This window comes from Leptonotus elevatus, chromosome 7 (assembly GCF_054856555.1).
Source record: "Leptonotus elevatus isolate MCC_2025b chromosome 7, RoL_Lele_1.0, whole genome shotgun sequence".
NCBI classification, from domain to species: Eukaryota; Metazoa; Chordata; class Actinopteri; order Syngnathiformes; family Syngnathidae; genus Leptonotus; species Leptonotus elevatus.
In genome coordinates, this window is record NC_141245.1 from 727,977 (window position 1) to 743,611 (window position 15,635).

The 15,635-nt window shown below is 40.8% G+C and overlaps 1 protein-coding gene across 3 annotated transcripts in view; it reads right to left on the reverse strand.

The window, feature by feature from the left end:
• bcas3 (BCAS3 microtubule associated cell migration factor) overlaps positions 1 to 15,635 on the reverse strand; it is a 419,103-nt gene that overhangs the window by 13,719 nt on the left and 389,749 nt on the right. For all 3 annotated transcript variants that reach the window (XM_086081198.1, XM_086081204.1, XM_086081203.1), the window contains one exon: positions 5,424 to 5,600. In XM_086081198.1, coding sequence (XP_085937324.1) covers positions 5,424 to 5,600 — 177 coding nt within the window. The remainder of the gene's footprint in view (positions 1 to 5,423; positions 5,601 to 15,635) is intronic.

Sequence of the window (15,635 nt, forward strand, 5' to 3'; positions counted from 1 at the left end):
ACAACATGGCCCTCTGGGTATACAATGAATAATAGTTAGGAGATTGTTATGTGTGTGTGTGTGTGTGTAACTGGGCCAACAAGATCAGGGACAGCAAGTGAAAACGAGTTATTATATTCAATCTACAGTCAACATTTATGTTGGTTTATGTTATCCATTCATCCATTTTCGACACATTACATTTTATTCCAGCCTACATGGGAGTGAGACAAAAAAAAAAAGAACACCCGGGACTGGATTAAAATGTCTTAAATTATTTTGTTTGTAAATATCTTCCAGCGCCAAAGCAGCACCATTAACACTGTGTGTAGTGGAGATGGGGTGATGCTGATCTCGACTTAGGACGTTGTGAGACGGTGGAGAGAATACTTCGAAAACCTCCTCAAATCAACCGACACACCTTACTTTGAGGAAGTCGAGTCTAGGGACTCTGGAGTGGACCCTCCTATCTCTGTGGTCGAAGTCACTGAGGTGATTGTAAAGCTCCTCGGTATAATGGTTTATATATATATATATATATATATATATATATATATATATATATATATATATATATATATATATATATATATATATATGGGTCCAGTGCCCACCGCAACCTTTTTGAGGACAAGCGGTTAAGAAAATGGATATATATATATAGATAGATATAAAGATTTCAAAACGCGTCCGTCAGGATACCATATGCAGGATACTCCTCCAGTGATGACGTAATGGTCGCAGCTCAATGACGATGCATTGTCGCAGATTGATGACGTCTGCGCCAATTCTCGCGTGACTGCGCGCGAACCGCCAGTCAACAACAATGGCGGATAGCCGTGTCGTAGTCGTTTTGCGCAGACTCCTTAGCTTGCTTATGCTTTTGCAGCAAAATATTTTGCTTCTTTATTCCCCTTGTTCAACAAGCGGTGTTGTACTTGAACCACCTGCCATTGTGACTTTTCCTGTGTTCGTCTTTTTCATGTTGTTTTGATACATGCAAAGCCATGTTTGTTCTGTAGATTGCAATAATGTTAGGAAAAAAAAGTGTTTGTTTTCTTGGCTGATTCTTCTTCTACACTTTCCGTTAACTCCCTGTGGCTGCGCTTACAGCGCTACTCCAGACTTGCCATGTACATTACAGCCGTTAAACGTCCTCAGCGTCTTCTTTTGGACACACGCAAGTCTTGAAATGCTTCTGTGTGTAAGAGATTTGTTTTAGGAACGACTTTGCTTTTGTCTGGACAGGGCTTTAGTTCCTTGTTTCTGTTCAGTCCTTGTTGGATCATTTGTTTGCTTTCGCTCATCGTGCTGGTTAGTTGTCCTCTAGTTCTGTCTATGTAAGTGAGTTGATTCTTAGAATATTTTGTTTTTGACTGAGTGTTTCTGATAGTTTTAACAGCCTAGTTTTCTTCTTATGTGTGGTTCAATAAATGTTTTTGTGAGCACACCTGTCTTCCCGGATTGCTGTTTGCATTTGGGTCCACAACCCCTTGCACACCCCGTGACACGACCACCCTACCACTGAGCCATGCCACTGATTAAATTAAAGAAGTCACTTTAGGCTTAAAAAGTTATTTGACAATGGTTGATCATGCATATTAAAATCCACCATAACATGGATAAGATGATACTTGGGCATTATTTCGGCAAGGTTTGAAAAGTCATTAAAAACGCATAGGGAAGCTCAGCCCACTTGAGAGAAAGTGATTTCATAGCTGGTAATCGAGGTGGCGAATATACACCGTTTAATAGTCGCCGTTCCTCCACTGCGGCCCAAAGTCCTCAGGGAGTCAAAATAGGCACAGTCAGGGGGCAACAATTCAAGTAAAGCGCTGCACTCACAAGCGCCAATACGAGTCTCTGTCAGATAGAGCACATCTAGGTCATTGAAAAGGAAGAACTCCCTCAGGATAAAAGTGTTGTTCATCGATGAGCAATAAAGACTTCTGATTATTGACTAGCACCATAAGATAATATGAATTACTTAATAAACAGGTAATCCGAACTCTGAAGTCTACTAATCCAGCACAATAAGGTCTGAAAACCCCTATCCTTTAAGTTTTGACCGTTTCTGTTTGTAAACAAACAATTCAAAACGGACTCCTCCCATGTCTCAACACCGCACTCTTCTCGTCAACATTGTGCCTGCCTTCAGCGACACGCCCCCCGCTCTGTGATTGGCTGGAGGGGTAAACATAGACTTTCCGCCCAGAAACGTCCCTCTTATGGCAAAACAAAACAAAATGGCAAATTACAGGTGGGGGTTGATGACAAAATCACCACCACATATTAACAGATGAAGAAGAAGGTGTTGATTGAGAAGGATTTCATGTGTATACATCCAGTGTTTATGAAGTGTTTATTTCTGAGTGAAAACTTAAGACCCCATCTTTAAAACCACAGTTCTTGCACTACCGCCTTAGAGCAATGAAAGTGGGACAATAAACGTGGCTATATCGTATCTCATTTAATGGGGGAGGGTATTTTGGCTGGCTTAGGGGTAAAAAGAATGACAAAATTATGGGGACTAACTTGAATGAAAATTTGGTTTAATCTTAGCAGAGAGAATGAAGAACTGGAGATGGGAGTGTTAGTCGATGGTAAATCCATTAGGTCCTTGTGACCTACCGTTGGCTGCACATAAAAAACAGGCACACTAAGACTCAGATACACACATCAAAAGAACTCTTTGAGAGCATTGCCTCTTCCTAAATGCGTTAACCATTTGGACTAGCAAGGCCACTGTGTCTCTGCTATACACACACAAATATGCAGGCAGGAAGCTTCAAAGTAAAGAAGTGTGAGAGAAAATATGCCAGACCCAAGAACACAAACATTATCTTGTAGAGTAAGTATACGGCTGAGGGTGATCTAAGCCAGGGGTTCCCAACCATCGGGTAGTGGACCAGTACCAGGCAAGCTATTTGGTACTGTGCCGCACAAAGAGAGTGAACAAACAATGTTTTTAATTTTTTTTGTGTGGGGAATAGGAGACAAGTCTCAAGAAGTGTTCACAGTCATGTCGTTTACAAACATTTTGTTCAAACAAATCTTTTGAGTGAATGTACTGAATGGAATCAGGTAAATCTTAATGGATTTACCAACAGCACAAATAATGTATAAAGTATACAATAACCAACTTTGCCACAGTATTCAGAAGTTGTTTGACATCAAAGAGGGCTGCTGCTATGGGTTAAGGGGCACAAGTGACTTAAAAAAAAAATCAATGACAAGAACAAACATAAAGCAAATGTGTGTTTCTGTTAAAGGGTTTAATTTGTGGAACAATTATTAAACAGATTTGAAAAACTCTGAATCACTTGCTATGTTCAATAAGAGGTTTAAAAATATAGTGCTACGGCCATGGCTCAGGAGGAAGAGCCGGTCGTCTGAAGGTTGGCTGTTCGATCCCCGCTCTCCCCGAGTCATGCGTCGTTGTGTCCTTGGGCAAGACAGTTCACACACATTGCCTCCAGTGCCACTCACACTGGTGTCTGAAAGGTGCAAATGTTTGGTGGTGGTCGTAAGGGCCGTAGGCGCACACTGGCACCCACACTTCCATCAGCCTGCCCCAGGGCAGCTGTGGCTACTTAAGTAGTTTACCACCACCACAGTGTGAATGTGTCAGCGCACGAATAATGTATCCATTGTGAAGAATCTTTGAGTGTCCAAAAAAGCGCTATATAAATCTGACCCATTATTATTATTAAAAATATATAAATAAGGTATAAATATAAAATTAATCTATGAGTGCATATGCAGGAACAATCATGCATATTATGTATGTATGCTGTGTATATGCACTTAAGGGTATTATTAGCATGCTGTAAGTGCTCATGTATGTTCAACAATTAATTTTTGGAAATTTATCATATTGTGATTAGATTAATTGTATATGTAGGGCTTTTATCTTTTACTTTTATTTTTGCGTAAGCAATGGATAAGGGTTTATAACTTACACTAACATATATAATATTAAGAAAGTTTGCTTTTATTTTCTATTTTAATGATATATTATTAAATATAATAACCTATTGTACATTATCATGATATAAAATAGTGGGGGTAGGACTAGATAAGTTCTTTTACTTCTTCCCTTTGAACATGTAAATTCTGTTTACGCGTGTTTTTAGCCGCGCTGCTAGCTAGCACATTTCTGGCACCTGCTCCAAAACAAACCGTGGAGTTCCTTGCTTCTAATGTTACAAATTATTTATATAAATTTACATAGCACCCAATAAAATTCAAAATACACCATAATTTGTCATCATACTGGCAAATGTTTGTAATGCAGACAAGGATTTCATGTTCAGCTGCGGGATCTTTCTTTAACAAGTCTATTTCTCCTTTTAATTTAATGTATTTGTGCACTAAAGCAAAGCATGTCGCAAAACAATCATGAGGGAATTAAACGCTCTTACATGCAAGTGCGAGTCGGGTTGAATTGAAATGTAATATTAAAGCTGTATGAAATGATGAAATGTAATAATTTAATATAAATAATGTAATGTTTTGATCACTCCTCGATGTTGTGATTTTCATGAGACCTCTATGAAAGGATGACACGCCAGTGACATGTGTCACAAATGACATGTCTGTCTGGCCCTCGCAGTATTACAAATTTCCACTCTATGCTCTTTTAAGTGGGATGGAATTCAAATCCAATATGAGCTTTGAAATATACTTGAAGATGAAAAGATGATCGCATCATCGCAATGGTCTTTCCAAAGCTCCCCGCCCCCTAATGCACAGCTAGAGCACATACTGTATTGACTATGCTGGATAGTAGTATAGAAGGGGTGTGTTCCTTATGTATTATGTTGAATGCAAAAAAAAAAAGACAAAAAAAGTGTTGAACTGAACCATAAAACCATTCTTATTTATTTATGTGGCCAAATGCATTTGAGATAATATATCTATGAATTAATCAACATTATTGTCACAGGCCACCGCAAATGGCAAATCAACAACAACAAAAATACGTGCAAAAGAAAACTTTGGCAGATGATGCCTCAGGAGATTAATTGATTCATTGTATGCTTAATGTAATCTTCAAAATTGTTTTGAGATTGAGGCCCAAATCACCTTTTTTGCCCCATTTCATCACTTGAGATGTCAAACTTCCTCACATTTTAAAGGATTAAAATATAGTATGATGTCCTTATCTGCTATTGGAATTTACTTTCCACTGGTCTTTCAACACTTCCTGAAAGTTTAAGAGCAATAATTAAAAAAGTATGTGCCAAAAACGTTAAACGCGTTTTTCTCGAAACTGCCAACATTGAAATTGCTCTAACTTAATCAATTTTATATATCATTTGAAAGGGAATTAATTAAGTGTAGAAGTAGAATATACAAACATCAAAATTTTCATTTTCTGAGACATAAGCCTGATTTTGTGAAAACGCATCACATATTGAGTTGTTCAGGGCTGTACTTACCTGTAGCAGACCCTTCCATATCGCGAGAAGGAAACTCGGACATAGCATCTGCCAATCTCTCCCTGAGGCCTTCATCACTGGCATCTGTAAAGCTGATATTATGCCGGGGCACACCAAAGCTTTCAGGCCAGCTCCCACATATCTCCAAAAGGGTCACACCACACCCATCAAACATATCTGCAAAATAAACATTGTAATATTACTACAAAATAACCTTTAACATTTATCAGTATTAATGGAAGCATAAACATCAGTCAGTTGGTGTAACTTTGCCAATTTCTATTAATCGTAATTTTTGCTGAATCTACCAAGGATGCATTTTTATCATTTCATTTGTGCACCGTACTCAACAGTTTATCCATCACAAGCAATGTTCCCTCTAAGCTGCACGCATGCCCAGTTGCATACTGCTCTCACCCTCTCATATCACAGCAAATGCATACTGCACATTAATAAAAATCTAACCTGAGCTGTATTGGCATTTTGCATTTTCATATTCACCTCATACAAGTAAAGTGAAAATTGTATTTGACATATGTGATTGATGGAGCAGTAAAAAAAAATTGTCAAAAAAAGAAGACAGAAAATGTGGAATGTGTGGAAGCATTTCAGACTCAAATGCGAACCATGTAATCATTGTCACATGGAACATGCTCTCCGCCGAAGATGCTCACTATTGTGGCGGCTGTGACTCAGGTAGAGCCGGTTGTCCAGTTTATTGAATGAGGCTGAGCTCTCCATTCAGAATGAATGAGCGCTGGCAGCGAGCTTGACAAACATGTGGTGAAATCAAGATAGCAATATTTCATCCATGGTGGTCCTTAAGAAATTGTAAATATGGTTCAATGATGGTGCAACTTGCCACTCATTAGGTTCACTGTTCTATTCCCACTCTCTCCAAGTCACATGTCGTTGTGTCCTAACAATTTACTTCACACGCATTGCCTCCAGTGCCACTCACACTGATCTATGGATGGTGCAAATGTTTGGACGCTTCTGTCAGTCTGCCCCAGGGTAGCTATGTACGTAGTTTACCACCAGCAGAGTGTGAATTTGTGGGTGAATAATAATGTATGTATAATGCATGAATAATGTATCCATTGTAAAGGGCCTTTGAGTGTCCAGAAAAGTGCCAAATGAAAACTGATGCATTATTATTACTGTTTATTTGACCTTGCCTTGGGTTCTTTACAGCGGTATTATACTGACATAATGCTATCCCCGTGGAGGGCTTGGTCTGTTAATTATGGCTACTGTCGTAGCTTGTTTATTACCATGGTGACAAGTACATCTATATACTAACTCGTTACAACCATATCGATCCATCCATCCATCCATTTTCAACCACTTATCCGGGGACGGGTCGCGGGGGCAGTAGTTTTAGGACGGAAACCCAATTTCCCTCTCCCCAGCCATATTGTCCAGATCCTTTCGTTCCCAGGCCAGCCGAGAGACATATGTCGCTTTTCAGGGCCAATCGGTTACAACGGAACCGCTTTTTAGAACCATCTCAGAGGTAGTTCTGCAGCGCCTGTCGTCTGGGGCCGAGCGGGGCCGTGTCGTCACTGTCATCTGATTGGCCGACAGCAACACAGCAAGCAACGCCGTGGCACACCCATTTCCTTATTTTACGCAAGCGAGGCAAAGTCATAAAAATACAGTATATAAAATAAATATAATAATGTTTTACAAGAACTCTGAACTATATTTACAATTTAAAAGGTGCTTGTGGATGGATTTGTAATGATTGTGTTTTAAAAATTTTGGGGGAGTGCACACCGCTTGCCTGGTCGTGTGTTCCCATTCATTTGAATGAGAGCTTGAGATGCAGTGGAGCCCTGTCGCTTCCCCGGCCCATCCCACCTCGGGGTTGACGAGTTTGGTGGCTTCAGACGCCGGATGAGCCGTTGCCTCTGAGAGGTGGCCAGTTTAATGAATGAGGCTGACCTCTCCATTCAGAAAGAATGAGCGCTGGCGGCGAGCTTGGCGAACCGGTCGTGAAATCAAGATAACAATATTTCATCCATGGTGGTCCATATGAAATTGTAAATATGGTTCAATAATGGTGCAACTTGCCACTCATGAAATTTTTTGAGAGAGCTGCCGCATACACTGCGAATGTGCAAGCTTGGCTTGGACAGTTCAAATGATCCCGCCCCTTTCCCACCGCACGCCTGTTGTAATGGAAATGCAATGGAGGCCATGTAGTGTCCGTTCCGTGCAGTGTGGTGCGGTATTGTGCTGTGCGGGGCTAATAGAAAAGAGGCAATAGTCTCTCCAGTCCTGGGTCGTCCCTGGGGCCTCCCGCCAGTGGGACATGCCTCTCCAGGGAGGCATCCAGGAGTCATCCGAACCAGATGCCCGAGCTACCTCAACTGGTTTCTCTCAACATGAATGAGCAGTGGCTCTACTCCGAGTCCCTCCCTGATGACCGAGCATCTCACCCCATCTCTAGGGAAGAGCCCGGACAACATGCAGAGGAAACTCATTTCGGCCGTTTGTATCCGGGATTTTGTTCTTTCGGTCACGACACACAGCTCGTAACCATAGGTGAGCGTAGGAATGTAGATCGATCCGTAAATCAGAGCTTTGCTTTTACACACACATATATATACACATACACATTTATATATACATACACAGATATATATATTTAGGGAGGGTTTAAGAACATTTTAGTTAGGCTTGAGCCCCGTAAAACGCCATTGGACTTGAACACTACAAATTTTTCTTTTGTGACAGCTCAAACATCTAAATAATGTTTTCGTGCAATAAAACATTGTTCCTTTAAAGTGCCTTTGATAACAAAATGACAGTTTATTGCACATAAAAATAAACAATTGACTGGTCTAACTGCAGCTCTGCCGCAGCATCCAGGGGTCGATGTGACAGGCAAAACGAGCCGTTAACCCCGCAGATCATTGCTCGACGGTTGCTCATTGCGTTTGCTCGAGGAACGAAGCGTAATTTCTTGACGCGCCGCAACTCGATCGCCTCCGTTATGCTTTGATGAGCTGATGAAGATGCTTTTTTTAAAGCCAATAAGCAATCCTGCAGTGTTAACTGTTTTGTTCTGCCGATCGCTTATTTTCTACTTCCTCTCCGCTGCTCCTTGCTGCTCTACAACACGCTAGTAGTGACAGACGACACTCCCAGTCACAATCTATATGTCCTGCTTCTCTTCTTCTACAACAAGATCCTTGCGTGACACTGGCTGATCTTATACTTGCTGCCACCTGCTGGTAGTTTCTTTTAAATAACATTGCAGTCAAGCCTAATCCTAATGCCTGGTTCACACGGCATGAGAATTGGCCCGATTTTAGCCCCGAATTTCCCCTCCCGACAATCGCAAGGACGCACCGACACGCAAACGATAATCTTAACAGATAATCCTGCCGTGTGTGTTGACAACACAAACGGTGCATCCCGATATCGGCGCTCAGAAGGACCTCCGACTTGAAATCAGGGATATTCAACATGTTGGATTGTTTTGTTTTGGCGGTGTGCCCCGAGGACAAACCACTGCGCAGATGGTTGACAGTGACGTGCAGTCAATCAGAAAGCGAGCCGGCGATGAAGCTGGTGGGGAATCCAAAATCAAAACAGTCGCAGCAGAAAGTCCGTGCTTGCGCTATTAAACTCCATTTTTAAATTTAACTGAATTGTTTTATACACGCACACACATACTACACAAACAAACGTGGTCTCCGGGTGAGACGCAAACCCGCGCTGCCAGCACTGAGGGCAAGCAATGCCTCGCCGCCCAAAGCCCATTTACACTCCTTTAAACAACGCCTTTTCTTTTTATGCCGCGTTATCGCAACTGGTCCTGTATGTTTGTTGACCCGGAAGTCACGTTTAATCTCGAGAGGTTTTGCGAAACTTCCCGTCACATTCATGAATTAACTCGGCTCGTGTGTGGTGTGTTGATTGTGCAGTGTGGCTGCACACCACACATGGTATGTTCAAAACTGTTACTCCCATGATTTTTTTCTCTTCACGTGTGGTGTCTTTCAAAGTTTGGAAGTCGGCCGACAGTTTTAAAATCTTGCCGTGTGAACCAGGCTTAAGCCTAGTCAGAAGCTGCGCCAGACCCTCCTGTACACGCTAGCATAAAAAAAGCTTATGACGGATTGATACGTCACGTGTACGTGGCGGCTATGACGCTTATGTCATATTTAAACGTCATATGTATTGAGAGAGTTAATTAGACAACAAACCAAAGTACTTCAAAATAATATGGTAACGTCAGTTGTCTTAAATGGCTCATATTCCTCATATTCAACTTTTCCACAAACTAAAATAGTTCTCAAATGTGTAAAAGACATGTTTGTGACATGCATTCGTCAAAATTGACTTTGGATCTAATAGTTTTGCTGTCCCTAAATCAGCAAAAAAAAACAAAAAAAAAACACTTTGTACAAAACAGCCTATTTTAGGGGTGTGTCACTTTTATGTAAATAGCTGCACCAGGCCAGGCCAAGGCCATGCCCTTCTCTCTCGTAGGGGCTGTCATTTCGGCTCCAGTAGCCAATGTGCTAAAGTAGAAAAAACACCCAAAAACTTTTTCAGAAGAAAATGGTTCTGGGTAGACTTTAAGCTCTTCAAGAAGAACGCTTTTAGAATCCATACTTCTAAGTGTGTGCATCAGTTGTTTTTTTTATTGAACCAATGTACAGAACAGTATCTTAATATATTTTAATTCTCACATGCATAGATAAAAGCCTCATTTCCTCAACTATAAAAATGAACCACAATCGACAAATCAACCCCCCCTCCCACAAAGGGCTCTCTTGCATAAAAAAAAAAAGACAAGACTGATGAATAGCAAATCAATAGTAAATGCAAGAACAAATTTTTTACATGTTTTGACAAAAATCAACTCACTCAAAGATTTTAATATTATACTACCATATATTTGTCCTGCATGTCATTCAAAATCTCCAATTATGTTTCCATGAAAGCAAAAACAAAAGCATATGGGCACAACAAGACGGATAAATAGCAAATCAATAGTAAATGCAAGAACTAATTTTTTACATGTTTTGACAAAAATCAACTCACTCAAAGATTTTAATAATATACAACCATATATTTGTCCTGCATGTCATTCAAAATCCCCAATTATGTTTCCATGAAAGCAAATACATAAAAGCATATGAAAAGTCTTGCATGGCCATGGTCTTTACAGCTACACAATTCAATTCAGCATTCCAAAGGGCCACACATCATTAATTACATAATGAAGGACTTGTTGGCACAAAAGGAAAATTATTATTATTATCAATTAGCCTAAACAAGCATACTTACCTGCAAACACACATGCACACACAATTCTGTCAATAATTTGTCAGTATTGTGAGATGAAGGAATTTAAAACACATGCACTGATTTGTTGTTGTTTCCCTCCATCATGTTCAAATCCAGGAGGATTAAAAGCCACTATCCACCCAGCTGTTAGCCCCCACGTACTTGCTCTACTTATCCTCACAGCCAGTGCTACTTTCCTTAAATCCCACTGCATCAATGTGTGTGTGTGTTGGTGTGTGTGTGTGTGTGTGTGTGTGAGAGAGAGTGCATGTCCTTGCATCAGAATCACCTCTTTATGAACTAGAAATCTGTAGATTGGTGTTAAACTGATACCAATTACTGTGAAACAATTTTCACAATACTTGGTACAGGACACATATTTACACAATTATGGCCCACATAATTGGACAGACCACTAGTTTTTGTCAGTGTTCAGGCAAACTGTCTGTTGCTGGACTGACCACCGGGCATAGCAGGAAAATGTGTGCCGGGCTGACGCTCCTGGGGCCGACGCAGTAGTATTGATTGTCCCCCCTTTACACACACACGCACACACCCACACACCCACGCACCCCCCCCCCCCCACACACACCTGCATATTATTTTAAATTAGTAGCAACCCTCTATGATATAGTTAAACATGTTTCAAAAACCATTCATGAACATTGTTGGAAATAACGGCGTGTTAAACTAACGGCGTTAGGTAACTCCGTTCTTTTTTCATAAACTGACTAATCTAACTAATTATTCTCCCCATATTTGAAACACCGTTATCGTTATTGTGTGTGAAATTTATGACGCACCGTTGACACTCTGATGTTTTCTCTCACATGACGTACGCACAAACTGGCTTTAAAAAACAAAAAAACAAGCAATAATTAGACGTATTCAGAATTACATTGGCTGTTCAATATGTCAAACACCATGAAATCGCTGTGACTGGTTCATGCATCGTACGAGCTTTTACACACATCGTCATGGGCCATGATAGACAAAGGAAGGCTAGGGGATTGGACCACATAAGGTGTCAATCACTTCCCACGTGGTTCATTTGCTTCTTTTTTTTGCTAACTCAAATGAGCATAAGAATGGGTGAATCTTGTGCGTATTTGGCAGGTTGCAGCAACCAAAAACGTGGCTTTATGACATTGGAGGGCTAAAGGCGAAGAGTGTTTGTTTTCAAATAGTGAGTTACTATGGCAACCAGCCACGTCAATGTTTTGAGGATCTGATTGGCATTTCGAAACGTTCATCACCAAAAACCTTCGCTAAGACTGGCTCAAGCAACGACGGGAGGTGTGGAAGGAGGATCATTTGACACACAAAGACAGTCATTGGGTTGCGTGGATCTTGTGACCGATAAAACATCTTTCTATTGGACCAAACAATGTGTCATTCGGAAGCCAATCCCTAAGAGTTTGTTGACGAAGTCTTCCAAGGTTAATACGTAAAGGCAATATGGAGCGACAAGTCATCTTGAGTCGATGTCGTGCGTATTTTGGAACTTGCAGCACCAAATAATGTGGCTATATGGATTAAAGGGTCGGTGTAGGCGAACAATTTTCCCGGAATACTTTCAGTGGACTCTTTTCGAAGTAATTGGACCAGTTTTGACCAAGTGGGACATCTGGTTGGTAATAGCGGTGGCTATACAGGGTAAGTTGCATCTTTTCTTGCATTTACTGACTTAAGTGCTCCCTGAGCCTGCAGATATGGTTTTATCATGAAATGTTGGGCATTATTCAAATCTGAAGGAACCCATCTTTCAAACGGTGTACAGCATGATGAGCAAGCATGCTGGATAGTGAGTGAGAGACACCTGCGTGCTCTGGAAAATAGCGTAGCGCCCGCAGCCGGGCGGGCGGAATTTGAATTGGTTTGCTGAAAAACGGCTGCCATGAGGAGCGATTTGTTGACAATTCTGTTCCACCAAGAACCTTTAACATCGCGACTCCACAAGCACCATATGACCGCAATAAAGAAAAGATACCGGTAAATCATAGCGACACACACGCCTAGTGTAATTAATAGCGGCAACAATTGTATTTCTCTTATTTCACGAGTGCTTAACACGTGAAAAGTGTTGAAAGAAATATGCAGTCTTGGCAAATCACACTATGGAGGCGATGTAGTCGAGGTTTGTCGGGAGCACCGAATGAATTAAGGTAAAAAACGGTGCACAGTTGTTTTGTTGTAACATTTATATATATATATTAGGGGTTTAAATCTCTCCAATCAAGACGATTCGATACGCATCTTGATATACGTCGGGCGCGATCCGATACAAGGACAGTTTGATTTTAAAATGGAACGATTCGGTTCGGGTCGATTCGGTCAATTGTCAAATTAATTTACAATGGTATAGATGCCACGGACTTCCGACTTCCGGGTTTTACACATCAGCGCTGTTTCCGGCCACTGCTGGCCGCGTTCCAACACTCGAACCCCCACCCCTGCGCCCCCGAACCGCGCGCCTCCGCTCATCGGCGGGAGGGCGTTTCGGCTATCTGAAATGCTTCGGACACTGACACAGACACTACACACTCGCCTCACACTCGTCGACGGGAACGCGCAACCGAGGGGTACAAAGGCGGAAGCGCAAGTACTGGGACGCGGTCCACACGTCGCAAACCGTAAATGGAAACAAAGTTGATGGGTGAAAGCCCGGAAGTCAAAAGTCCCGCCTCATCCGTGGCATATAGTCCATTATTTTGATAGTCCATTAATCATTTGAGTATTTTATTTTAAAATAATCTAAATCTTGTCATTTGCAACCATCTGCTTTTATTTTGGAAAACAGTGAGCAACATTATTGCATATGTAATGTTCTGATATGTTACAGACCAAATTAGTAACTATCAGTCTTTTAAAATGCTGTTTTATCATTCATCTGCCTAATAAAATACTACACTTCTTAGTTGTTACTACTAATGAATATATTTTTCCACGTGCCATCTTACTAAATGTAAACTAATTAACTTAAAACAATTACATTTCAATTACTTTCTATTATCTTTATTCTTGTGAGACAGTGTCAGTTCCAGTATACTACCCATACATGAAGTGAATAAGTTGATGTATACTTAATGCTTAGCCAGGTTCTTGAGAAAAAATAGCTAAACTTGATCATCACGATGATGTCACCTATCATATTTAATTATCAGTAACAAGGGCTGGCACTTTATTGCTGTGTTCCACTCAACACATGCCCTTTTTTTTTGCTTCTGTGTGACTTGTTCAATACCCTGGATTTTAAAACAACTCACTGCGGCGTGATTGTCAGACAGGAATCTAGTTGCACATCATATAGGGGGCGCTAATGTTTTTATCATGTCCTGAAAGCCCTCATTCTCCACAACGCAGTATGGCTTAAGTCTTTACCAATAAACGGGGTTATTGAGAACGTTATTACCTTTCCTCTGGTCGAGTTGTGGGTGCTTTAGTTGGAAGAAGTCCTCGCTGTCCGAGCGTGCGGATCCATGCCGGCTCATCAAACATATACATACATCTCTCGTCCTTGCGGTGTGTACGAGCACAGGTTGACAGTCTTAGTACATGGCGACACTTTTATCCAGCATTTCATTGTATATAAAATCTCTTCTATACTTTGTACATTAAACTTGCCGGAACATGATGTAAATCTTGTCCGCGTGACCGCGTCTCCTTTCAACTTTCGTCTCAAACTAAAAGCCGCGCGCAGCGCTATCTGATGTTACATAACTGAGACAAGTCTCGCGTGACTTTTTTTTCTCACCCACGCTTGAGTTAGAGTCAAGGAAATGCAGTTTCAACAGCTCGCTTGTATTATCATTCAGGAGATTTAATTCAAATGGCATTGAATCAATCGCAACTGGACTGTTTCGGTTGTTTTATAAAAATAATTTGAGCAGCTGTATAAGCAACATAAAACCGATTTATAACATCTTGACCGAGCCATCGGTTCAAATCGTTTTTTGTTTCCCCCCAAAATATATATATATATGAAGACAGTTACTGTATATGAATTACATGTCACAAAGTAAGTACAATCTCTCTCTCTCTCACACACACAATGTAGGAATGTCTCTCAACACACATCATGCAGAAGTAAGTTTCTAGGATGTCATGCCAGTGTTTCTGGGTTACGTATGCAGTTAAGATTCAGTTAAGTTGTCCCAGACAACAATGTCTAGTAGGTACAAATACAATTAGGCCGTAATGGAGGGTAGCTAATTGAACATGTAATTTTTTTATCACAGGTTTTGTGTAATGGTCTGCGCATGCAAGTATTGTCTGTATAATTGAGAGAAAAAACACACTCATGAAACAGAAACTTTGTAAATGATTGTAGTTCAGTTCATGAGTGTCCAAACTATGACATGGGGGCCATTAGATAAGGACGGGGGGTGGACTTCCTTCTAAAATAAATTGTTTATTATTATCATTTATTTTGATTTTAGAGACATTGACTTCTAAGACGGAATGATTACACCAATCGCTAAAAGTACTGACCACATGACCATAATCAGAAGCATCGTCATTTAAAATGGACACAATAACACAATCATCTGCATATTTTATGAAGAATCTATCCCTTTGATGACTGTGACACTCATTTGCATATAAACCAAATAAAAGCGGTGAGAGAACACATCACTGTGGGGAGCCGTCTAAGATAAAAGAAATTCTGATAAAACTCTCACTTTCTGCAGTCTATCTGTTAAGAAGTCCATCATCCAGCGCACTAGACTATAGTTAATGGTGTAGGTGCTATAGAGTCTATCTGCCAAAATGTGAGGTTGCCGATTTCTCGGCCCCAATTTCCTTAATTTTTTTTTGGGGGGGGATCAGTGATCAGCTCATCCCTTAAATATAAACTGATCTTTTCCACCGATCTCATCTCCCTCCTTAGAGTTCTGAAAA